Source organism: Aythya ferina (genome assembly GCF_964211825.1).
Source record: "Aythya ferina genome assembly, chromosome: 3".
NCBI lineage: Eukaryota > Metazoa > Chordata > Aves > Anseriformes > Anatidae > Aythya > Aythya ferina.
Window position 1 is genome coordinate 24,708,197 of NC_140298.1, and position 26,265 is coordinate 24,734,461.

The 26,265-nt window shown below is 41.5% G+C and overlaps 1 protein-coding gene across 3 annotated transcripts in view; it reads left to right on the forward strand.

The window, feature by feature from the left end:
• SLC35F3 (solute carrier family 35 member F3) overlaps positions 1 to 26,265 on the forward strand; it is a 159,310-nt gene that overhangs the window by 82,504 nt on the left and 50,541 nt on the right. Inside the window, exon 1 of one of the 3 annotated variants that reach the window (XM_084514103.1) lies at positions 23,883 to 24,092. The exons of the other annotated variants lie outside the window; for them this stretch is intronic. Within the exon in view, the coding sequence (XP_084370229.1) occupies positions 24,017 to 24,092 (76 nt within the window). The 5' untranslated portion in view covers positions 23,883 to 24,016. Of the gene's footprint in view, positions 1 to 23,882; positions 24,093 to 26,265 lie in introns of those variants that run through there. 3 annotated transcript variants of the gene reach the window in all.

Here is a 26,265-nt window from a genome sequence, read left to right on the forward strand (position 1 = left end):
GAGTTCATTTAGTTCGTGGTGGCATAAAACACTTGAAAAATAGAGATGCAGAAAACATTTCACCTTAGAAAGCTTTTGTCTGATTGTCTTGACATCAGCCTCAGTACATGTACTCCCAGCCTCACTATTGAGTCAGATTGATCTTAGCTGGAGTCCCCAAGTATTGCTGTAACCCAAAGACTAAAGACTGCCCCACCAGTCATGCCTGCTGCTGCCTCTGCTTAGTGTTTTTGGAGATTTACATCTTTTACTGTTCATAGTTCTGTGAACAATGGGTTGAATGAGCTTCTTTAAATTTGGATTTAAAAACAGATCTCAATCTCTCTTTCTTCTGTAAGTGTGGAGAAACTCAGTCTTTGTCTCTAGTAAAGAAGCTTTTGCAGATGTGGTTGCACTGGTGGAGTGCAACCCTGCTAAATTTAGTCTTTAAAACCCAGGAGGTTTTTTTTGCCTGTACAGTTTATACCAGGAAAAAAAAAAAAAAAAAAAAAAAAAATGGTAAAATAGGTCAGCAAAAGTATTTCCTGCCAGTATAACAGGTGTCTTGGGCTTTTTTGCTTTTTTCTGGTCAAGTTGTATGCGTTACAGATAAGTTATCCTTTCATAGACCTAACTGGTGCAGTTATTCTAGTGAAAATTTGGAAGTGTGGATCAGGTCCCGCTGATGTCAGGGGAGCACCAAGTGTAGACTCCATTCCCCTGAGACCCGAGCTAAGCATCACAAGGCTAGGGAAGGAACAAGAGCCATTTTTTCTGATACCACAACCTCTATTGAAAGAAACACAGGGTATGTCCATGCATAAAATGAAGGTGTGATTTTACCTTCTTCTTGTCACCCTATCTCCATTTTTTCCATACACTGCCTTGCATTTCACTGTAACCAGGCAGGGTTACTCTCGTCTACATTGTTTTCTATCCCAGTGGGCCAAATGGTGATAAGCTCCTTTGTACATGCTTTGCCAGCAAAGTCTGTTATATATTTACCTACCCTTCCAATTATAGTTCCAGTGTGTTGTTTCATCATTAGGTGGTTAATAAGATTTGAAGCTGAAGCCTTTTCTCAGGTGGCATTGTAAATGCTATTTCAATTATGCACTAATGCATTAGTGGCGCTTCTGGTGGGGCGAGATCACTTGCCAAAGAAAAATGTTATTTACTATAAAGATGCCTAATGGATGCTGGCATATGCAGCATCATAATGCTGGCCAGTGAAATCAGAGGTAAGCAGCAAAGGTTTCTTCCTACCTTTGGCTCTCCCACTGTTTCTAAAAGGTGCAAACTTTTGCCTGGGGATTTACACTAAGGAATCTGTGGCTTCTCTACTGCATGGAGAGTTTTTGTGAAGTTGTAGAAATCATTAAAAACAAACGATCACTAACTGTCTATGGGCAAAATTTAGCCGAGCCATTGGATTTACCATTCTGCTGCTCACAATCTTCAGATGTGCTGGGCTTAGCAGGGCAGGGAAGAGCAGACAGCCTATCTCAGAAATACTAAACCATCATTCTTTTTGATGCACAGAAGCTAAGGAGTGGGGCCTTCGGCTGGTGTGTGTGCTTTCAGCCCATTTTTCAGTTGCTTGAACACTCGCAGAGAGAAACCAGAGCAGCAGAAATTAGTTATTGATGAAACTTGTCTTGGAGAGCATTTCTTGAAAACAGTCCCGAGGTATGTTCCTTGAACTGACTGCATAATTTCAGTCCCTCCTCTGCAGCACTTTGCGAGTTCATATTCTGCAGTGTGGTTTTGCTACCATGCGTGAGGTATTACTGATTTAATTCCTACCACAAAAGAGGTGCCAAAGCATTTCCAAAGATATCCAGATACTCACATGAACTCAGACAGGGAAACTGTGTTTTCCTGACAAATGTAAGGTATCAGTGCTATCACCAATATGTTCACAGTTTAACTATGATATGGTAAATTTCATCCAGGTGTGCCTGATGTTCTAAGAGCTTCAAGTGTGTGAGGCTTGTCCCAGTCATTATCTCAAATTAATTTTCCTCTAAAAAACTAGACTGGGAATAGGATGTAGCTACAGTAGTACTGAGAGGATGTTTCATTCAAGGGATCGTTGTTAAAGACCCACAACTGGAACTCGTGTATCCTGAAGTAAAACAGTATAGCAGTAGGCCATATGGAAACAGTTGAGTTTTATGAACAGCTGATAGGATACAAATGTCTTTTTTTGTCTCTTCCTCTAGTAAATGCTTACAGAAAGAATCCAGCTTCAAATCATACAGTTGCTTTGTTAGCAATAAACAGCCATTTGTTAACAATGATCTGTTTTGATAACTCTGTTCTTTGACATTTCAGGGTTTCCTTCTTTTAAATTGTTTCTCCATGCTACCCAAACTGCAGTTAACTCTTCTCATGTCCCTTACAGGACAGCTAGCAGCTTCGTTTGTACTCCTCAGTGTCCCAAACATTTAATGTTCTCATGTTTAACATCTGCTGTCCCCAGAGTGCTTTCCAGAGCATTCAGCAGTACCTCTTCAGGGCTCAGGTGTAAGCAGTGCAGCTTTTCAGCCCCTGTAGCCTGTGAAGGACTGGAGGATGAGAGGGCCAAGCTGCAAAATCAGTCTTGAAATTAAGGCACAGTGATGTGATAGAAGAATGGGACAGGAGTGAAGGAATCATATTTCTCATAGGCTCAGGTACAAAGGGGTCATGCAGCAGACACATAGGTGCTATCTTAAAAAACTGTCAGTTAAAAAGTTGTGTCAACCAGCAAAACCATGAACTGCCATGCAACAGTTAAGAAGTAAGTTAAGCAGGAGCTCTATCTCCACAGCATACAGAGATGATCAGGGAAAAAAAAAAAAAAAAAAAAAAAAAAAAAAAAAAAAAGAGAGAGAGAGAATCAAAGCCAGAAAGGGCAAGCAAAAAAGGGCACTGGGAACCACAGTGCATATATCTACCAGTGTGACACAGTTAGGTGTTACAGCCAGCTGCGTAGGTGCTTCCTTGTCTCACTGTTGTCTCAGTTAAAGACCAGGAGTTAAAGCCTGCTACATTAGTGAAGGCAGCATCTTACGACAGGAGGTTGTTCCAGAATCTACAGCCTCCAGTATGAAGTACTTGCCTAGCAGTATTGCAAGGAAAACACAGAGATGTATTGGAGAACGTAGTGACACCTTCCCCTTATTCAGATGGTGACCAAAGCTGGCAGGGTCACCCTAGCAGTCTGGGTTTTCATAATGATGATTACACATGGTAAATTTTAACAGTGCTTCACACGGTTATGAACACTCACATTTCACAGTTTCATGAAATAGTTAAGGAATAAGGGAATTTATATTTATTTCTGGTTGAAGGGTGAAATCTTGAACAGAACAACATTTACTTCCTCTGTTTAAATTGCAATTGCTTTGTTTGAAACTGAAGCTCAAAGCAGAGGGCTTTAAAGCTTACCTTTGGCTGGTTATTTTAAGCATTTTGTGGGCTGCAGCAGAGTAGGAGGGTATCACTGGCAAATAAGCTTTGTATTTTTGACGGGGAGTCTTGTGACATTTCAGAAAGTTGGATCCTTATGCAGCAGAAAGACTGATATGTGTAGTGGTATTTCTTAGGTGTGAGCTTCTTCATTTGGAAAATAAACTCATTCCTTTGGTAGTAGGGCAACTTTTGCATCATCCTTGCAGGACCAGACAGAGAGACCTGCTGGCTCACATCCTGCACTATTGTTAAGCAGCATGTCCAGGAAACATACCATCGATTCTGACTGAGGGGTTGTTGGTAATCTTTAAAAATCAAGGTCAGTGTAGGTTAATTGTTTGAGGTCATTTTAAAATAAAAGCAGAATTGACACAGTTGGACTAAGCTTTAAGTTATGGTAATGTATTTTTGGCGGGGGTTTCCATGAACTTGAACATATCAGGACAAATGATTCACTTTCTCAGTGAAAGTTTTCCCTTCCCCCTCCTCTACAAAATACAGAAAGCCTAAAAGGGAACCAGCTTCTGTTAATCTGTCTACGCATCTTCCTTTCAAGGTTTGCAGTGGTTTCAGCCCAAAGAACATGTGAGAGAGAAACTCCCTACTAATTTCATACTCAGTAAGTTTACATGAAAAATATGTTGTTGGTTTTATTCTGAACAGTAAACTCACTTATGCAGGAAAGAGTTTGACACAATTACCTATAATACAAATACACATAATAAAGATTTTTTTAAGTGGAACTTACCTGGAAGGTATTTTTGATTATGTGCAAGTCAGAGGAAAATCTCAAACAGCTACCCTTAAAGCTGTGCCAGCTCCACAGAGGTAAGAGACATAAAATTTCTAGTTGGCATTTTCACCTTAAATGAATAAGGAATAGAGCAGGAGCATGTATTTTAACAATCACTTTGCAATGACTCTGTAGTATTGGAAGGGGAAAATTAAAGGACTTGAATTCTGGACTCTGTATCGTGGCCTGGAGATGGGAAACAAAACCAAGGACTCTTACCAAGCATGGAGGGCTGAAGATCATTTGTACCCAAGTGCTACTGAAGTTAAAAGTCAGGTGCACTCATTCCTAACAGCAGAACTTATTTTATGACCGTTTACATCTTATGGACTGACTATAGAACTAAGCAAATGATGACAGAAAAGCATATCACAGTGTATTCAAAATATCCCAAATATAACACAGTGCACTGCTTGACAGCTTTTATCCTACAGACTTTGTAGCCCAATTGAAGTATCTTCTTGAAAACTTTCTGATTTTCTTAAACCTTGAAAAGTGTGAGTCAAAATATATTTTTAGCTGGTCAGTAGACAGTTTAGGGGGTTTATTCCTATCCCATATATTTGTTTCACATTACTTATTTTTCCTACTTTATAAAAGCTGTCAAACTTATGAATGATGCTGCTAAAATTACTTTCAATTCATATTGCTTCTAAAAATACCATATTTTAAAAAGTATGAAGCTGGATGACTAGTTCTTGGTTTGAGGAGTGGAATAAGAGGCTGCATGTTCGGTATTACACTTTTCAGACCACTCCCTCACCTAGTTTTCTTAGTGAAAATGTTATCGGTTCTATAGATCACTCAAGCCTGGATTGTTGACATCTGTTTTGGTGTGGTATATTAAAACAAAGCTTCCCAGGACCATACTGCAGGTGTCCACGTACTATAGCTCTCATGAAAATTCCTTATTCCCAAGATCTTCAGGAGAATCTCCTGATGGTGTCATAGAGACAACTAAGAGGAGGCGGGAGTAGAAGAGATATGTATTATTTCCTGTCTGGAGTGCTCGCTGGATGTAACTCTTTCATTGGATGTTGATTGCATGAAATCCTTTGCCTTCATGCCAAATGCATTTCATCTTTGCTGCAGACACAGATCTCACAGGCTTTTTCCCCTGAAGTGAATTAGCTTTGCATCATACTGCAAAAGATTTTCTTAGGAGACAACAGAGAGGTAATTTCTCTAATCTTTTGATCTGTTTTTAATACTGTCAGCAATGGAAGTGTTTTTGCCTTTTGCTGCCACTTGCAAACTAATTGATGAACCCTGTAACAGCTTGGAAAACCCTGCTTCTATCTGTCCTTGCAAGAAAAGATTACTCATTCATCTTCCAGTTGTACAAGTCTGTCCCCTTTTGTAGTTTTCTGGAATACACATAAGTTTCTGCGCAAAGATTATCTGTTAAACTGAGGGTCTCCCAAGGTGATAGATGATGTCTTCCTTGTATACCTTTCTCTGTGAGGCATTGGACAACATAATGGCAGGGCTGATTTCTTCTCAACACCTAATGCCTGATGAGGAGCATCAGTGCCTGCGGATGCCCATGCAGATTGCACACTGCAGGCACAGGGCTGCTTCTGCAATGTCTCCTGGTTTGGATTCCTGGCCAGCCTGGAAGTAAGAGAACCAAAGGGCTTTGGGTTGTCCCAAATCTGTTTCAAATACTAGCCTAAAATACAAACAATAAGTTTACTCTTGTGAGGGTAATGCTCTGGATGATGAAAACAAACAAACAAAAAGCAGAAAATAGCAGTGTCTTTCCATGGCAACCAGGGCTCTGATAGTTGGCAGTGATAGGCATAGTGTTGTTTTAGCAGCAATCCCCTGCCCATGGAGTGGCTCTGTAAGACTACCTAGAGCAATAGCCATCTTAGTTTGCCACTCTAATTTGCCTTGGGAGCTCTCCTCCAGTTGAATCTACCCTGTTGCTCTGCTTAGGGTGGATGAATGTTCTGCTTCTCTTCATCTTTTGTGCCTGTTACCTCAGTCCTGCCACCACCAGCAGGTAAATTTTGTGCCTATGAGAAAATGCCTGTGGTGGGGCAGCATTTTTCATTCTTCTCTGACACCAAGCTCTGAAATTAAAAAATGCAAATATAGCTAGTGGGACCTTTCTTCCTCCCCAGACTTCTCTGTTTTGTAATTCTACTGTGCTTCTTAATTAGTACATTCCTTCAAGTTCGAATGGTTATTAGATTTTTGTGAAAATAACTTCGCTGGTTACTAATGGTAACTACATTTTTAGGACTGTAACATTTGTACGACATATATCTGAAATATTCACTATGCATGTCCTAATAAACTCACAGTTTTTTATTTCTTTGGGGCTTATTTGCAGACAGCCCACGCAGAGTACAGCATTAAAGGTGATATACTACTTTTAGCAGTAGCCTTTCCATGCACCATGCCCCTACTTTTGGTGATGGGCTCACACCCATCACGGCATTGTAGCCTTTCTGTGCTTATGTGGCTCCACACTGAACAACAGCCACATTTCACAGCAGCAAACACCAAATACATCTAGTAGTACTGCAAGCTGAATTTCTTGTCTGAGCTCTGAAAAGCATAACTGAAGGCCAAATCAGAGCAATCACAAAGTGATTGCAACAGCCAGACAAAATGGCAGAGTGAGAGAAAAGGAGAGGAGCCCTATCATGCTTTGTGTGAAAGTCTAACACAATTGCACTTAAAGTCCAATTCAAGTGCTTTGACAAAAAAGTCAGAGCAGCAGTTTCTATCGCTATTCCTTGCTGTTCTGCTAGGGATCAAGCCAAAGAGGAGTATTGAGATATAGGCCATGTAATATGTGCAAAATCGATCAGTTCCAATAGGAGCTTCTCGTGTTCGTTTAGCATCATCCACTAGTTATGTATAAATGCAAAGACATAATGAAAAAACAGGTAAAAGTACATGTTCTGCCACTAGAATTAATTACTTTGAATAATTACTTTTTTCTCTTGTCTTTCAGTTGTGAATTTTCTATAAATAATGTGCCTTAGTGAAGATCTTTAGCGATACATTTTATGATTTCATATGTACAAGTTAAACATATGATGTTCTGAACACCTACACATTTTTCCTATTGTTCTCATATCAATATTTTATCTGAAGATCAGGTGTCAGACAGCTGTTCACAGATGAGACAAGCCTATGCTCTTTATTCCCTTGCTCTGGTTCTTTTATCTGCTCCTGAAAAACTCCTGCATTTCCTAGCCCTACTGACATTTCAGTTCACCGCTGAAAAAACAGTGGCTTTCTCAAATGCTTCCTTCTTTAGGACATTTTCTCTTCTGTTACAATTCCACGAACTTCAGTGGCAATACGCCAACAAATATGCCAACTGAGCATTTGGTGACTTACCCAGAGTTGCCTAAGCAAGAGTGAATTTTCCACAGATCCAGGCAACAACCTTTCCATTGGCTGCTGTGGATTTTGCACCACTCCCTTAAGACCAGACTGTAAATACCTCACTTTTCTATGGGTCAATACACTTAGTTCATGCTGTAGGTTTTTGCAGATACTCAAGAAAGTCAGGAAATCTCCTCATGCAAATAACGAATTTATACTGGGCATATAACTCCTGCAATCCAACTGTAGGCTTGTGCCATAGACAGTCACTGATGCAGTAGTATTACACAGAAGCTCAATGTACATACAGTGCAATATTGAGATACCATCATAAAGAGATTGTTAACAAGCCTATTTAATCCTAATAGAGCTGATAATACTTTATCTTTGCTTTCTTACTGACTTATACAGCGTGCAGACAAGCCAGCCAGGCACCATGCTTTTTGATTCCTTTCCTCTTGCTTTCTGCTATTAATCGGACATGTAAGTGATCTCTCATTTGTGTATAATCAGATTTTGATGTCTGTCAAATGTGATAAATTGTACAAACATTGTCAGCATTTGGATGTCCAACCTAACTGTTCTGAGCGCTGATCAGCTCACCTTAAGCAATAACAATTTGGTAAGTAGAGCTTCCAAAGGGTGGGAAGGAGCCTTTCTGCTCCACTGAAATTCTTTGAGCCCATCAAAAGAAACAGCAGAGAGAGAAGTACTTGCTCACAAATTCTGCCTAAACTCACCACCAAATGCTGCAGGAGCCCTGAGGTCCTCACCCGGGGTGGCTGGGCAAGGCCTTGGGCTCATGGAGCTCCCTGGTGCACAAATCTCCTCTGGCTCCCTGAGTGCCTGCAGCAGGCTGGCGTTGGTGCCAGGTACCTGTGCCTAGCCTGGGGATTCAAATGTTCTGTCACAAACAGGTTCTCTTCAGACAGCATAAGCTGGCCATACAGATATTTTGTAATTTACTTCCACGCTGTTTTCTACACACACCAGTTCATCCGCATCAGTATGCACTTTCCTCATCTGCTGTCATTGGGAAGTCTGAGCCATATCTTAGTTTGCAGGCATCCACAGCTCAGCTGCAGCACTGCTTAATTTGAACCTTGTGCTTCTGAGAAAGTAACATATTTGTCTCATGGGATTTAAAGGCATAAAACAAATGAAAACAAATATTGTCTACCAAAGCAGTCAGCTACATTCTTGATCATAAACCTAAAATATCGTTACAAAGAAGAATGTTAAAAAAGAAGACATGAGATTAAACCAAATATATGTGTGAAATATTCTCTTATGTAAGCTGTCATCTAAACCTTTCCTGAGACATCTCTTGCTATAGCCCAGGGCTAATCAACAGATCAAGGATGCTGCACTACAGTCTATAATACATCGTGGGCTCTCCACACACATTCTTTGTGTTTGAGTTTCTCTCTCTAATACTTAAAGAGTTGTCAGGAAGACAATGTGTACAAATGATATGTCAAAGCAATTCTAGGACCTCCACTTTCTTAATAATCCATTTAGGGAAACGTGTTGTATTTGCAGCCTGACTTGGCTGCAAATGTGCTTGGGATATGGTAATGGCTGTAACAAATGCGCTTGTTACATCGTTCAAGCCTGTCTAGGTCAGGCAGTGCAAAGCCTCTCTTCACAGGATACGTGAATTTTTACAACAGCCGCGTTGCAATTGCTGATCACATTGCAGTCTTTCTGTCTCAGACATAATGATCTGTAATGTGAACATTTCCTTGTTTTTGTAGGAAAGTGCAATTTACATATTACAAAAAGCACTACCTGTACAGTGTTTTGGTCTCACAAATATGCTTAGAAGAAGGACCCATTGGTGGCTATCAAGAATATGGGATTAAAAACATTTTAAAGTGTCTTAGTGTTTATAGCCCCTTCTTTTCTTTCTCTGACTTTTGTCAGAATTATTGGTAGGACTAATCATAACAAATTTAAAGAAGCATCTCTTCTCACAGTATCTTTCCAGGTCCTATGCTAAAATAGTATAATTCCCTCTAACAGTAAATCCATAGTTTATTACAGTAGGTTTAGCTGTTGTAGCCAGCTTGGGCCATTCTTTCACAGAACAGCTTCAGCAGGAATAGGAGAAATGTAAGACGGGGAAAATAAAAGACCACAGAGAAGTTGCAGAATTAAGAGAAGGATGGAAATAGAGAGTTATTTCATTTAGAGAGGTGTTAGGGGAGAGTAAGGTGAGTGCTGGCAAAAAAAAAAAACATGTTTTAGGGACTGCATTTCAGACTTCCCCCGGTTGTGAATTCTCATTAAATATGAACATAGGAAATTGTAATTGTTTACTTACCTAGTAAAACAGAGAGGCAGCAGCTGTGAAACTAAAAGAGGTATTTTTAATACGGTGGCATAAAACTATACTGAGACCATGAGTTCAGTGGGACTCAGAAGAGGATGGGAGTTTTTTGGGTGGAGTTACACTGCATTCCCAACAGCGTCAGCTGAAAGAAGGAGAAACCCATTCTGCAGGGTTAAATCAAATAGATGTTGTGGAGGGAGGGAGGCTAGCCTGCATCAGTAAAGTGCTGATGGATGTTCTCAGCCTTAAATATCTACATAAACCCATTCAACAAAACACTTTGTAAGCAGATACAGAGCTCTGAAGATGTGCTTAAGTCAGTTCAATCTGAAGCTCCATTATTTGGCGTTTTGCTTATGTACCTGTGCAGTTTCACATAGCATGAGGCCTGAAATTCAAATATGTCGAAGGGTAAATATGTCAGCAACAACCATCTAATCCATGAAAACCATACTACAGCCTACAGTGTAGCAGAAAAACATGTAAAATATATACATCAAAAGATAACATTTGAAAGCAATAGTTGCATTTACATTGCCCTGATGTCAGCTGATAAAACATCCAGCTTACTAATATACGTGGTTGAAGTTGGGAATTGGGCACATTACTGACATAGGAGACTTACAGTGTGCTAATTGATGTGATTATAATATAAATGATTTTGTGCTATGCTCACTTTGTTTCTTTCTTGTGAGTTTGAGGCTTAGTTCAATTCATTCTTGGGATCCGAGGCAAATTCGAGAGTCTCCTTTGAAATGTATACTGAGGAGAGAAAGTATGAAAAGGAACTGAAAACCACAACAAAATACATGTAGTTCCTTGGCTGAGATAAATAATAAACCATTCTGGCTTAGTCATATGTGTTATCCACAGTTGTTTTGCCATTCACATCCAGATGTATTTTGACTCCTCCTGCTTTTTCAGCTTTTCTCTTATTTAGGCTCTCAATTCTCATAATCTTCCTAAATCTTGCTGAGCAGCAAGATTTTTTGCCACAAGCCTGGAGGATCGTCACTGTTCCCTTTCATCCATCTGTACTATCTGCAGCAGACATAGCAGTGATTCCAATTATGGAATTTCTGTAGTCATTAACATTTTATAAATGAGCTTGTTTCTTCTTTGTCATGGTCCAATTCCAGCAGCAGATAGTCTCACATTCCCCTCTATTACTGGCAAATTGGTAAGTATTTGGCATTCTGCACCCGGTAGAGTTGCAAAGAACCCCTCTTTCCCCATTTGGTACATTCATGAGAACAACATTTCTGTTGGTTTCCTTCTTAAATGTGGTTTCTTTATGTTTGTGTGCACTATGAAAGCAGGCAGGAGAATATTAGAATGTTAGTATCTCAGTGACAAGAGAAGCAGTAATGATTTCTATTTGCTCTTACCTTTAACCCAAAAGTTTTCCAAATATTAAAAAACAAAAACCAAAACTGATCAGGCATTCACTGGCAGTCATTTTGGGTAGTAATTTCAGCACACCAAACACATTGTACTTATTTTGGGTGGGAAATGATATATGTATATATGTATAGTTTATATATAATTTCTTCAGCTAAAACACAGAGAAAACACAGGAGATTTGTACGTTATGTCAAGTAGAGTAAGAAGAATGAAAGATTGATATGAAAGGCAAAACACAGTTATCCTGGCTGTTGATGGTATATAATGACTTCCATACTAACATTCACAAGATGTTTAGTGACTTTGGGTGGCTTTCCCTGAAGCAGTGAAAACAATTTTGAATCACAGAATCATCTAGGTTGGAAGAGACTACAAATTATCTGGAAATGAGACTGAACAGTCAGAGCTTGTGCAGCTCTGCACAACGAAATGCAATCACTTTGCTTGTAATGAAGTAGGGCATTGTATCTCTTCACTTAATAACTCTTCAGGACATTCTGCCCCAAAAGAAAATGCAATTAATAATAAGAGGGGTAAAAATCACTCTGAAATGTAACATACATGTTTTTTTCACTTTGCATGCAGTGACCCGGGAAGGGAGTGATAAGTGGAAATGTAATTATCCACATCAAAGGTGAAGTCCTTTTCAATGAATGGAAGCTGTTTCTGGTAGCATTCAATGATCAGAATACGTGATAAGGAGATGACACTGTTGTTTAAGGGTGAATCTTGAAATAGATTCTTCCTGGTTGGCAATAAGGTACGACAAAGTTGTGGTTGATAAGATGTGGAGGGGATAAGGATGTAGTGAGATAAAAAATGTGTAGCTTGGCTCAATATTAACATATTTACAATGATCTAATAGCATGTCATTGTCTAGGTGTTGTCTTCACTGACAAATACTATCTGTTGGAGCAGGTGTATGATCCTCTGCAAGATAAAGAAAGCTTCTTTTTAAGTAAAGGGACTTAAACCAATAATCCTCCCACTTCATAGGATTTAGACAGCAATAAGACATTAACTGGCAGTTAGAATGGGTGAAGTTTAATGTAGGTGGTATAGATTGAATTAAGTGCAAACAGCTTATTTTCTTATCTTTTTATATATTATACACTGGCAGAGGGGAGAGAGAGGGTCAAAACTCCTAAAAACACATAGCATTAATTTAGATGAAGCAGTGAGTATTATTATTATTGTTTTATGTAAGCTTAAACACAGAAATTAAGGGTGTCATATTCACGTAAATGTTAGAGCTGTGGTTTTGGGGATTTCTCTGCAGTATCTTCGCACTTATTGGAAAGAGACTGGCCTATGGCATCCACACATGGATCCTGTCCAGACAACAAAAGCATTATTATCTTCTAAATTAATTTTCAAATAGTTCTTTACACTCCTCAAGTTACAAAATGGATACAAGCTATCTGTGAATATCTTTTTGGGTGTTATTTTGGGTGAAGCTCTGATGTATATATCTAGGCTAAGCCAACTTGCACTCCCCTCCCAGAGTTCACTGAGTTACTATTTCATGTTATCCCTTTCAGAAGTCTTAATTGCACTAATGAGTTCTGTATGCTTCTGTGTGTCTCCTGCCTTTGGATTGCTATCTTCTGCTGATGCCCTGTTTGGTTCGGCACATGCAGCAGTATCATTCAAAAAATGTCTGCCACAAATATGTCTTCAATGACCTTATTGTACAAACTGATTGTGTGAGTAGTTCTTAAATGCTGGGATGACAACAACTATTCTGAGCTCCTGGTCAGCAAAACAAAATGTCCTTCCTCCTGTTTGACTGGCACAAGCTTTTCTGAAACTGAGTCAGGCAGTCGTCGTAGCTCCTTGTAGATTTAAAGCTGTGTTTTGAGTCTTTCATTTGTCTCACACAAGCCTTCCAGGCATGATTTTGCTTCTCTCCTCACAACCTTCCTTCTTCATGCAGACAATGTGGACAAGAGCATAAGATAAGCTTTCCAATAGGCAGAAGACACCAAGAAAAAGCTTGTCAATTCTCATATACATGTATAATCTCGTGTCTTGGGGAGTATATATGTTTTTTCAATTAGCTTTTCCCAAGTTCCTTTAAATACAGTAGCTATGCCCTATACAGTGATTAAAGGCTTCAGTGAATAGGGCCTCAGAGGCCTTGTAACCTTCTAGTCTCCTAGAAATTCATTTGTTTACTGATTTTCCCTTCTTTTCTTTATGTACGTCTTGTTGTTGTTTTAATCTTCTCTTGAAAGTCGATCCTGGAGAAATGCCATTATTGGGGAAAAGACTGAGCAAACAGTGGGTCTTATATTTACTTCCGATGGAGCAATGGTTTATTCCTAAAAATGCCTGAAAGAGCCAGAGAGCCTGACTCTGTCTACAGCTTTGTTTTTTAGGTCTCCATATCAGTCCTTAGTTTGTTTAACATCTTGCATCAGGTATGCTAATATCCATGGCAGGTTTAAATTGATGCTGTACATTGAAGAGCTATTCATTTTCAATGAGTTACTACATGAAACATCTATAAGTTATTTGCAAGGTGTTTTGTACGTAGTTAATCTGTAAAAAATTGCTTGGCATCTGTGCTATTTATTTCCATTAGGTGGCACAGGATCTAGATTTATGTTTCAAAGCTTTGAGGAACTGAATGTTGCATTGCTGAAGGCTTTAGGCATCTATGGAAGAAATGCAGTTGATAAATATGTGCTGCTGCCTGAATTATTAGACATATCTGAATTACAAGGCCCCAGCCACATTTGCCTCCTGCCTGTAACTGCTAGAAAAGGTACTTGTGATTTTAATTACTTAAAGTAAAATTCAAGTGGTTTGTTAATATCAACAGAACCCTAGGACAGAATTATAGTAATGTTTTATATACAGTTTGAGGAACATCAGTGGAAATAATATGCAGGGCATAAATCTGCTTTCCTGCTGCTTCACGGTTCAGAGGAAATTTAACCTAAGGTTCGAACCTGAATCTGCTGGGAGTGGGAAAGGAAAGAGAAGCTCAAACAGCCACTTCTGGGAGAAGGTTTCATTGCTTCAGATCTCAAGGGAATGATTCTGACATCACTGCAGAGGCTGGAAGGGAGGGAGATGGATAGGCAGATCTTTTGCACTCGGGTCCCTTGTCCTTCCATCACTCAGGCATCTATCCAATTCCTAGTGAAGATCAGAGCATGTCTCGTGCTACTGTAAATGAGACCAGAAGCTGATGTTCCCCTAATGTTACTCTAGCTAGGAGAGCCTCAGATCGCCTCACCAGCGTCCTCCCCACTACTCCTGCTATCCATGTGCCACCCAGCAAACACACCTATGGCCATATCGGACAGGTTTACTTTGTTTGATGGGGGGGTGCAAATCATCTGGATTCTCTGAAGAATTTCTCCTGGTAGCCATGGTGAAAGGATCAAGCTGCAGCCAAAGAACATGTGGGAAGGCTCTTTGCATAAGGATACCTGTTAATGCCAAGCAATGCATTATAGGACAAGAAGCCTCCTTGTAACAGAAAGCTGTGCTTTTGGTAGGTTATAATTTCCTTCAGCTGAAAAGAACAGGATCCACTGAATTCCCATCCTCTGTCCCAGGCACACATGGTCTTTCTTGACAATAGGCAGGTACTTCATTTTCTTCTGAATTAGCCCAATATTCTTCTAATTTGTGATTCCAAGTGTGCTTTGTATTTTTCTTCTGATGTTTGTCTGAACTGTTTCCTGTCTGCATTAGTCTTATCATGTCTTTGGTAGTCCTCTCTTCCCTTATCTATCTTAGACATTTCTACCTAAGGCTTTGCCCTCTTTTAGCTTTCCTATGGACTCATAGTTTATAGTGACCCTCCCTCCTTCTCATCTATAAGCTAATATTTTTAATTTGTCTCCTTTAAAAATTAGTTTCCTTTTTAGCTGCTTCATTATTACTGTCCTATCAGCAATGACAGTTCCAGTGTTGAGCACACTGAAGCCAAGTTCCCATTAGTTCAAAAGAAAATCAACTGAGTCATGGGAATGTAAAACCATGTGCGTAATCTTATTACAGATATCCTTGGTACTGTTAATTAATGATCCAGATTCATTCCCCCAAAGTATTAACTAAATCCAGTCTTGAAGTTGAGGGATTAGTGATAAGCAGCAGCAGCAGGTCTTTATAGAGAGCTATCCTGTTATTGTGTAAAATACAGGGCTTACAGCATAGAATGACACATCTTCAATGCTTGCAGCTATTGTCTCATAACCACTAAACTTGAAATTTCTACTCCAGCATTTTTAAAAAGTCATGCTTGTTTTAACAAAATCTGTACAGATTTAGTAATTACTGGCTAGTGAGAAACAGCAAGAAACCATTTTACTTGCTTTCTTCTCCTATGCCAAGGGAAAAACAGACAAGATCCACCAGTGGATATTCATGTCCCAAGGAAGACTGTAGAAATCTCTAGGTATTTATGAATACCTGGGATTGTTAAAAGAGGTACTTCTTGGTCTACAAAGTGCTGTTTTCACTCTAATTTTGAAAACTCAGTTTTAGTGTACAGCTTAAAGATTTAATTATTCTTGCACTAGTGATAAACAGCAATAATAATATATTTACCCTATATGCTGCTAATAAATTTGTCCTCTTCATTAAGAAGGGGTGATAAATTATGAGCACACCTAGCAAGGTTGCTAGGTGTGCTCCAAGAGTTTATTAATGGTGATGCTTGGCTCTTCTCAGGGCTTTTCATCATAGTATCTCAAAAGCACATTAAGGAAGTAACTAAGTTATGTCCCTGGGTACTCATGAGTAACTTGTGGCAGAAACTTAACTCATGCCCTTTGTTATGGTAAATGCAGAGCCTGAAAGGGAGTAGGCGGATCTTGATGCCACTGCTCTCAACACATAGCACAGCAGGTGCTTTTATACTTTGTAATATCCAGAGAGAACCATTTGTACCCCAGAATTCTGTACAATTTCCCAGAATCTCAGGGCAGATATTCTTCAAGGAAACAAGCTCATATCACTTTCTCATCCTGTAGTATAATAGCCGGTGCCCAACTGTATTAACATCTCCCTTAATAGCAACTGAAAGAAGCAAGAGGAGCCCCCTTAGAAAGAGGGAAGTAACCAGTGGGCTCAAGAAGAAGCAATTAGCCTCTCCGGGAGTGGGAGACTAGAGTGATTAGGATTGCAGGGTAGGGAGGATATCATTACAAAGCACTTGGTGCTAAAAGGTTCATCCTGTATAATGTCTTTTAAATAAAATCTACACTTGAAGCAGGAACTCAGTGTGCCAAACTGAATGGTCTCTCTGAGGTCAATCAGTCCAGCTACTCACTCAAAACATTTCAGTTAAAGGTCCCAGGAAAATTAACTTGCTGCTTCTGTGGAGCCAACTTGCTGCCCTGCAGGACCTTGCTTGGAGCCCTGCAAGGACAGGCTTGGAAGATTTGACAAGAGGCTGTGCCTATGGCTTTATTTTTCAGCCTCATCTTGAATACTTCTGGACATAGCACTGATAGTGTGCACAGGCAGAATTTTAAAATCAGAGAGCAAAGGATAGTGAGGCCTAAGATACCTCCAAAAATCCCATTACTAGCTATTAAGGGTTTTGACTGAAATGAAAGATAATACTAAAAAAAAAAAAAAAAAAAAAAAAAAGCAGTTGAATGTTTTTTCCCGATTGCCAATTGTCAGTGTAGCTTTATAAGTGGATGTGGCATTCAGTTCACATTGCAAGCTTTTTAGTGTAAGCACTGAGAAAATTTGACAAAGAAAAGGCATGAGGAGAAAGTGAAAGACAAAGAAAAAAAAAAAAAAAAAGAACAAAAGAATTGCTGACATAAAAAGTAAGAAGACGAATTGCAGAGTATTCAGAGAAGAATGGCAAGAAAGTTATTATTTAAAGTTTTAAAAATCAGTTTTCCTGATAAAAGGGCAACAAAGGAATCTGTCTGAACCTGTTGTCTCATGCATCTTTGGATCTTGGCAGCAATTCTCTTCCTGGCAAATAACTGGCAAGTTACTTCTGTAAGCTGAAACTCTCTCCAGTCCATAGACCACTGGGAGTGCTTACATCCTACCTAATCATGTTTCAAGGAGCTGTCAGGAAAACAAATTTGACAGAGAGGCTATGAATTTTACTCCAGAGCACTGTCCATAAAAAGGTGACTCAAAATACAGAATAGATTTGCTCAGAAGTGCCTTTACTTTTATTTTCTGAATGATCTTTGGATGACCTTTTTCATCTAATTTTTTGTTCTTTTCCTGCTTAATACTATTTGGGAAGGCAGGGCAAATTTCTTGTAAGTATTCAGGTGAGAAGGAGAAACAGATGTGATTCTGCCTTCAGCTCCCAAGGCCTCTGTGTTTGAGACAAGGAGCTTATTTGCTTACTCAGTCTATTCTTAAAGAACATTTTCTTCAACATAAGTTTGCCTCACAGATTGAACTTCTTTCTTTTCTTTTTTGTGCTAGAGTCTGAACCTCAGATTTTTTAATTCTGTTTTCATATATTCTAACTTCAGATTTTTGAACCTATTTGTTTTACAGTGCTTGAAGTGTGAGCGATGGCCAAACATTGTCTCCTGGCCTTTGCATCTCTGCTGGGATGTAACAGCAGTAGGTTCAGCACAGCTGTTTCTGATGGTGGAAAACATGCACAACTACATTTAAATGCACTTCACATCCAGTGTCTTACAAAGACAGCTAGCAAGAAGTGAAGTGGTAGTGAAGAATGTAGAGGTGATGCCCAGTTATTTGTAATTGTGTATGTATCCTAGATAATGAGAAGGTTCAGAAATAATTGTTATTGAATTGTTGATATTGATGGTATAATGATCTATTTTTTATTATTTGAGGTTAGAGAGGTCTTTTAGTTAGACAGCATCAAATATGGCTAGGCAAAAAAAATTACCTGATAACCACTGGAGACTCATTAGAAAAAAAATACCAGGCTGTGAAGGTATGAGGACTGCTTTCTTGTCTTCAACCAAAACTACACAGAGAACTGCTAGCTTTGGGGAATCAACATTTGAAATGGCTAAAAAGTGACAAGAGACAGAAGGAGGGTTGGTGGTTGTCAGGAGCAGGTAGTGAAGAGCAGCTTCTACCAGGCAAAACTGTTTGAGCCTGCTGGAGTTTCCAGGGAATGACATGCTTTAAGAACACAAAGAGGCATTTGAAGTGTTTTACTGTTTTATTCCATTCTAGTTTCTGCTGTGTGCTCACCACTGATATCAAGAAATGCTATATAGGTGAGTAGTCTGATCACTGGATTAATTACAGGTCACAGCTCCTAAAGGCAAACCTTACTGGTACTGTGGGGATTGCTGAAAAATCACAGTTGCCACATGAGGGGTTATTCCTGAGCCACCTGGTCCAAAAGTGTGCATTTTGGCTGAACTGCAGCTGTACAGAGGCAAAAACACAGAGCACATCAGCTGAAGGAGCTGGATGGGAATCATGGAAACGGATATGGGAATTTGTGTTGTATTCCTGGGCCTTTCACCTTTAAACACCTGCTGTTTGTCACAGGAGGCCCAATGTCCCTCAGAAAATGAACAGCCCGTCTTTTCTCCTGGATGTATATTTTTCAGGAAGAGTTGCCTTGGGCTAATAGCAATGCTCATTTCACCCATGTTGCTGAAGAAAATAAGGCTGAAACTGAGTGGCTCTGGGATCCCCTTGGCTACCAGCAGTTTGAAGCAGCTTGGCAAACATCCTTTTTTCTGATCCCCTTGTAAATGTAAGACTACATTCATGAAACTGCAGTCCCCTACCTGCCCGATGGCACTGCATTAATTTTTCTTTAAAATTCAAAGTAAAATAAAAATTCTCAAAGTATTTCCCTTTCACAACAAAGTTAAGACATAAATGTTTCTTGACAAAATCCTAATGCAAAAGTCTAAAAACTATAACTAAGTTATACAGCCCAGTGTTGAAACTCTGAGACTTAAACTAGCTTTTTTATTACATTTTGTGGAACCCACCAGGATTATTTGAAATGCAGCTGTTTTTTATGCACAAAACCAGGACAGTCTCTCAGAAAGTATTGGAAACAGTTAATATTTTATGAGATTTGGAAATGAAATTAATCAGCACTGTCTCCTCCTGTAGTGCTTACAGCAGTTATAAACAAAAGGGTGAAGAATAAAATAAAAAATGAGGAAGATAGTCTCACTAGGACTCCAAATCCATGTCTAGGAACTGTTGTATGTATGGTCATATGTATAATCTGCAGCTTGTAAGAAGACCTCAGATTTGGCTTTGAAGAAAAAGTATTTGGGTATATCAGTCTTTGTTCAATGTGGTCTGGTGCACACCTCTAGCCAGTCAGGCCTTCCTTCCTCTACTGTCTCATTCTGTGAATTGATGATATCATACCTAAAGTAACTGACCTGTTTTGGAATAGGGAAGGTTGGAAAGACATCATCCTTGCAGCCAGACACATATTACAGAGAAAGACGTGTATGTGATTTTGACAGAAATTGGAATTTGCTTTGAGTGGATGATGGTTGTGAATATAGACAATGTGCAAACGGCATACTGGTGGCTAGTCACCAGACAGCATGTTGTAGATGCTTATTTCAAAATGATAGCAGGACAGCAAATGTCACTTCCAAAATAGCTATTATTTGAGTTGGAAAGGCGTGTTTAACATGTTTTTTTTAGTCAGGAAATGAAAATGGTTTAGAAAGTTGTTAGACGGTAGCCAGACAAAACTAACACTGCATTCAAATAGCACAAGCTCCTCAGAAACAGACTAATAATTGTTTGTGGAGAATATTCAACAAATAACTTCAAATAAACAAGAGGAAAGGAGGATCTGTTCCTGGACAGCTTGTGGGCAGAGTAGGTGTCTAGCTTATATTCGTGCCTGTATTTGGCTCCTGGCAGATTAATTCCTTTTGGCATGAGATGTAGCCTGTTACAAAATTGGCTACACATGTACAAGTCCATACTCCATTTCCTTTAGGGTTGCTAGGCTCAACAGTGTTTGCCCTCAGTGGCAAGGCAAGCATGTAAATTAATAAATGTCCTGTTAATGAGTACACTAAATAGGAAAATATCTGAACTGGAAAAATACCAACTGTACAGGTTTTTCATGTTGGTTAATCAAATTAGCTAATAGGATAAAAGTCAAGGGTTATAATAGACATAACTGTGAGAATTTAGTTTTGTCTCAAATATACCTTTCTACATCAATAAGAAGTCTTTCACAGAAGTGGTGATGTTATGTGAGCTTAAAAGCAGTGTAATCGGCATGTTTTTCTGTTAAAGAAAACAACCAAACATAATTTCTCAATCTGAACTTTCAGATAACTGGTGGTATGTATCAAAAGCAGCTCCATCTGACTTTACCACGCAGAAAGCAGGCTGAGCAAATTCTAAGTATCCCATCCTGGATTTCTAGTCTGACTCTGCTTTTTCCACATGCCTTATTCATCCCTGCTCTTGATTGGAATTGAAAGTCTGTTCTCTCCAGTTTTCAAGCTTTGAGTTTCCTCTCCAAATGTGTTAGCTGTCTGGAAGCCAAACATCTACCTTCTCCCCTGTTGCCTCTTGAATGCTGGAGGGGAGTTTTAAGGAAAGATGCCATAAATTTGACTTGAAATGTTACCCTGAGTGCATTGGTTTTGCTTTGCTTATACTGTAAGGTGTTTACTATGAATTCAATTAAATGTAATCCAGCAGCAAATGTGTTAAGGCTTAGGGATGTGGGGAGGTTGCACTGCGATACAAGTTACAGAAAGTAACAAGCACGCTGCCAAACCCAGCTCTTAGTTTTAGAGCCCTTGGAATACAGTCCTCAGACGTACTATTCTTCATTAAATAAACACAACTTTTTGTTATTGTGGTATGTGGCTGATTTTTATGCACAGAGCAAGACAGGGGCTTAGCATGGATCTCTAAGTATTTGTGCCTGCAAGGGCAGCAAGAGAAATCAGAAACTGGTGGAGTTAAAATTCAGTGGGATCGAAGGTCAAGTAGAGCTATATCAAACTGCATTAGCCCTAATTAGCTGCACTTGGCACATGTTTTCTAAATGATGTCCAAAAGTCAGCAAGCAGGCGAATGTCCTATTCCTGATTAGGAACCAGTGTTGGATACTCATCCTCGGTTCCTTTGAAAGCTTCCCTGGGGAGATTAAACTGAGCATCAGGGAGAAGAGCCCTGAGCACTGTGGTTGTGCAAGGTGTCATCAGAGGGAGGAGGAGGACAGGAGTGTGGAAGGCTGAGGTGCCTCCTGGCTCTCGCAGCACCAGCTGGCAGAGGTGCACCAGCCTCTCAAAGCAGCACGCTTGGCCGCCACCATCACCTAAGCTAGCAGAGCTCCAGCCAGCCACAGAAGATGGTTGTTGCCAGGAAAGTCTTTGACATCTGGAGTTCTAGCCATAAATAAAACATTGCAAGCTTGAAACCTGTTAACAGCCCTGCAAATCCTGGAATAGTAAATACATGTGTGGTTGAGTTAGAATAATATGGTATCGAAAAAAAAATAATAATAACTCACCTCCTTTTCATCATGATTCTTTATGTGAACAGTGCTGTCCTCCAAGTAAAATAATGTGCTTACCGTGTCTTGCCTATAAAAAATGAGAGCATAAACCTTGCAGAAAGGGAAGAGTGTAAGTGCCCAGCAACAAAGAAGGCTTTAAAATAAATAGCCTTTAATTCCTATAAATGTCCTGGTGATGACAAGTTACAGACGGTAGAGAAGTCTGATTTTCCTCTGCCTGGCACAACCATTTGCCTGAAATTTGGATGTGAAATGCTGATTCAGTGGTTCCTGCCTATAGCATGGGTTCAAATCATTGTGGGAGCTAAGCTGAGGGTGGAAGGAGGCACAGCTCATCTGGGTTCTGTTCCTCGTTGGTATCACTTGGTTAGCTCAGGCTGGGGAAGTTCCTTAAACTCAGTGGCTGCGTTTTACTCACCTGTGAATCTGAAGTTTCCTCTCAAAAGCAATGTAAAATTAATATTTTATACTGCACTTTCAAATCCTCATATACAAGGCACTAACATTGAGAAATATTTCATGGACAGAACCAGCCACAGTGAGATCTGCTTCTCTTCATGTAGCTTCTTTCAAAGATCAGAAACTGTTTGGACTCCTAGATGAAACAGTCCAGTGAAACAAGATGAACCCATGGTTCCCAACATGCCTGTGATCTGTAACATCACAGGAAAATCAATGGGTCAGATAATCCTACTAGGATAGCCTGGGAATAATCATGAAAGCCTTTTTTTTTTTTTTTTTCCATTTGTCTGAGCTGGGCTTTTGTGGTCGTCATGCTGAGCATGCCAATAAAGTTTCCTAAAAAATCCTGTGAAAGAAACCTACTGATTTTTTGACACAGCTCATCCCAAGGGCTGGTAGGAAACACAACGCAGCCCCTTGGCTTCATCAGCCTGCAGGTCACCAGATGGGACCTTTGCAAGCTAACAGGCTGGATTTGACCCCCAGGAAAGCCAGCCTCTTAAATACAAATAGCTGTCCAGGCTGCAGAAGGAAGATGGCATTTTCCCACCATTTGCTGACTGGTCTGTTGGAGCTGCTTTTCAATAGTGGCTATTTATATTATTAACAAATACTTTGGAGTGTTTGGGGAGTACTTCTGGCCGCCTAGGCTTGTTTGCAAAGTGCACTCCTGTTAATTTGACTAAACCTTAAGAACTGTGGAGTATTTGTATCTTGGTCTGCTAATAAATCTCATGGTTGAAACTGGTGAATGTGCTGAGTGGTTTTGTAGCCACAGTAGAATTCAGTAGGAGCCAAAAGGTGCTCGGCATCTTGCAAAATCTCATTTCAGGCTTATAGCTATATAATTTTACTTATTTTTTAATGTTTCATTCCTGGCTTATAGCTGTATATTTTTTATTTTTATTATTTATTTTGTGTTTCATACTCGTTCATTAGAATGTGTCCTCTGCTGGATCCACTGTATTAATTGATCTGTTAGTTAATAACAGAAAAAGCTTATCAAGAAGGGAAAAGCTGCCATAATTTGGTACGGCACGATTGGGGTCTTAAAATTGTTTCTGAAAAAGAAGACACTAGCACAGCAAGTTGCTACATCCGAGCAACATCCCGTTGTGAAATCTCCCATTTTATTGAACGTGTAAGCGCGGAGGTATTTCGTGTAATGCCTCCAGAGGAAGGCAGAGGGTACGTTTCTGCGAGTATCGGAGCGTTATTGATAAGCCGGCGGTGCGTGCTGTCGGGCGCCGAGCCCGGCTCGGGGCTCCCCGAGGCCGCAGGAGCGATGAGCGGCCGCCCGGCTGCGAACCGGCACGGAGCGCCGGCGGGGCTCGGCCGTGACGGGGAGCAGGGGGGGCGCACCGGGGGCAGGTAGCGAGCAGGGGCTCGGAGGGCTCGCCCCGCGCCGGGGGGAGGCCGAGCGGGGTCCGCAGGGGGCCGGGAGCCCGTTCCGCAGCCGCCCGGGGAGGCTCCGCACTGCGCCCGGGGGCTCCGCCGCGCTCCCGCCCCGACCCGGGGGCGGCCCCGGGGGGCTCCGGGGGGGCCGCGCCGGTGACGTGGGGCTTGCGGCAGCCCCGAGCGGCAACGGGCGAGCCCCAGCCCCAGCCCCGCCGCCCGGTGCTGCGGCAGAGGGCGGCGGGCCGGGAGCCGGCGGGCGGCCGCGGGGCCGTGCCGGGAGCGCCGCCCAGGAGGGCTCCGGCGGCGCCAGGATGTAGGCGCGGGGCGGCGGGGAGCTGCCGCCGGCGACGGGCTCGCCATGAAGAAGCACTCGGCCAGGGTGGCCCCGCTCAGCGCCTGCAACAGCCCCGTGCTCACCCTCACCAAAGTGGAAGGTAACGCGGCGGCTGGAAGGGGGGTGCCCCGGGTGCTCCCCGCGCTTGGCTCCCCTCCCGTCCCGTCGGGGAGCGGGGAGCCGGCAGCGGCCCCGCAGCCGGTGGGCGAGCTGCTGCCCGGTGGCACCCCGGTGGGACGGGAGGGGGACGTCGGGGGGAGGCCAGCCCCGCGGGAGGGACGGGGGGGGCCCCCGAGAACCTGCCCTCGCCTCCCGTGCCAGGCTCTGCTGTGGGGCTGTGTGGGGGCTCTGCTGCCACAATGGGCATCGGGAGCCCCTCCAGGACCGCGGGGAGCTCTGGAGACGTTCAGACTTGGAAAGGGGCTGGGTGCGATCAGGGGTCCCCCCAGAGAGCCCTGAGGCTCCGGGGGAGCAAGTGGGAGGCCTGGCTGGAGGAGCTGCGGTCATGGGGAGAAAGAAGGCTGTAGGCTGTGTCCTAGAGCTAGGCAGAGCTGGTGAGATGGATGGGGGAGAGCGGAGATCGGAGGAACTCAGAGGGTGCAGGTGAAGAAGAGGAGTTCATCTGAAGGGTGCATAGGGATCTGAGCTCCTAAAGGAAGGGCAAAGAGGAAGGCACTGGCTTGGGGGACCCACTGGGGGATGTGGTAGTTGGTGGAGAGAATGGGGTTGGTGAGAGAGAAGGGTTGGCTCGGGAGCGGAGGGAGGCAGGTGGCGACAAGCAAGAGGCAAAGGAGGGGAAGAACGAAGCCAAAAGGGGAATGAGAGGACAGGAAGAGGTAAAATGTGAATGTGAGACTCCATGGAAAGTTCATGAAGAAGGAGAAAAATAATAACACTGAAAAACTGAGGGGGGAAAAAGATAGGAAAAGAAAAATGGTAGCAATATATCTGTGCAGAAGAAAGGGAAAATGCAGAAATGCCCAAGGAGGGGGACAGGAACTAAAATCACCAAGTAAAGTGAAAAATGAGGAGTACCCGAAGGCTGTGATTCCTGTTCATGGGGAATACAGCTGTTGCATTCTCCCAGCATAAAAACTGCTGTAGAGGTAGGAGAATGGATCTCAGTTTGCTGAGTGAAAGAAGCAGCCAGATTTTAATTATGCCATAATTATAATAAATAAAAGCCCTTGGAGTTAGCCCTGTGCCCACCAGACTGTTTCTCTCAAGGTCTGTATTGGAGGCTCCTCTGGGCAGTGAGCATGGCTTCCTTTCTTTTGGTGCACTGCACAAGCTTTGTGAATCATAAATAATAATAACCCACTAGGTTCCAGCTTTGAAATGTGGGTCATATTCTGTCTCTACCAGTTCAAATACAGTTTATTGCCTACCTTATATAGAAATAGAGGCAGAGCAATCTTCCCCTGTGCTGCAAAATTGAATCCTTTCAAGCACATCCATGTCCGCTCTGTGTACCAGCTCCCTGATACCGTACCACCGCCCACCAGGGACTTTGTTGACCTAGTTGGACTTTTCCTTCCTTAGTTCAGATTCTTCTTTCTGTTATCATCAACGGCAACATCTAAATTGCCCTGCTGGTGTATGATAGAGACCAGATGTTGTCTAAAAGCAGGTAAGAGTTTCCTTTGCTGCTTGTTTCCTTTTAATGAAACAGACCGGCTTTGTTTGAGAGCTTCTCTTTCCAAATCAATTGACAACATTTCCTTTCAGACTAATATTGACTAATTTTGCCAGCTGGTGTTTAGAGTCGTATGAAAAGCCAGGATGTAGTTATAGCCTGAAGTGAGACAGTGGGCGTACAGTAGACTGCTTTCTTCCCTCGGTCTGGCTGCTGTACCTCTGGCAAAGATTTGTCTTCCCAAAGTTTTCTTGTAGCCAACATCCCTTGCAAAGACACAACCAGCACTGCAAGCTCAAGGCAGCAAAAACTTTGCTCTGCTTCGTAGGTAAGCTTATTTTCTTCCCTACCAACCATCACCAAAGCCTTTCAAGGATCTTTGGTGGAACACCTGGGAATATGTTTCTGTATAGGATAGTTAGCCAAGAGGAGCCTTTCATTGATATGCATTGCCGAGCAGCCTTCCAGCATTCCCTTTATATTTTCTTGTCGGTGCAGTGGCTTCTTTACTTTAAAAGGAAGATAAGGACTTTGTGCGCCTTCAGAAGCGTGACTGCCATTTCAAATTATTTCAGAGATTGAATCATCAGTATGCATTGAGCCTGCAGTACCAGCACTTTTAAAGACAACTCTATCT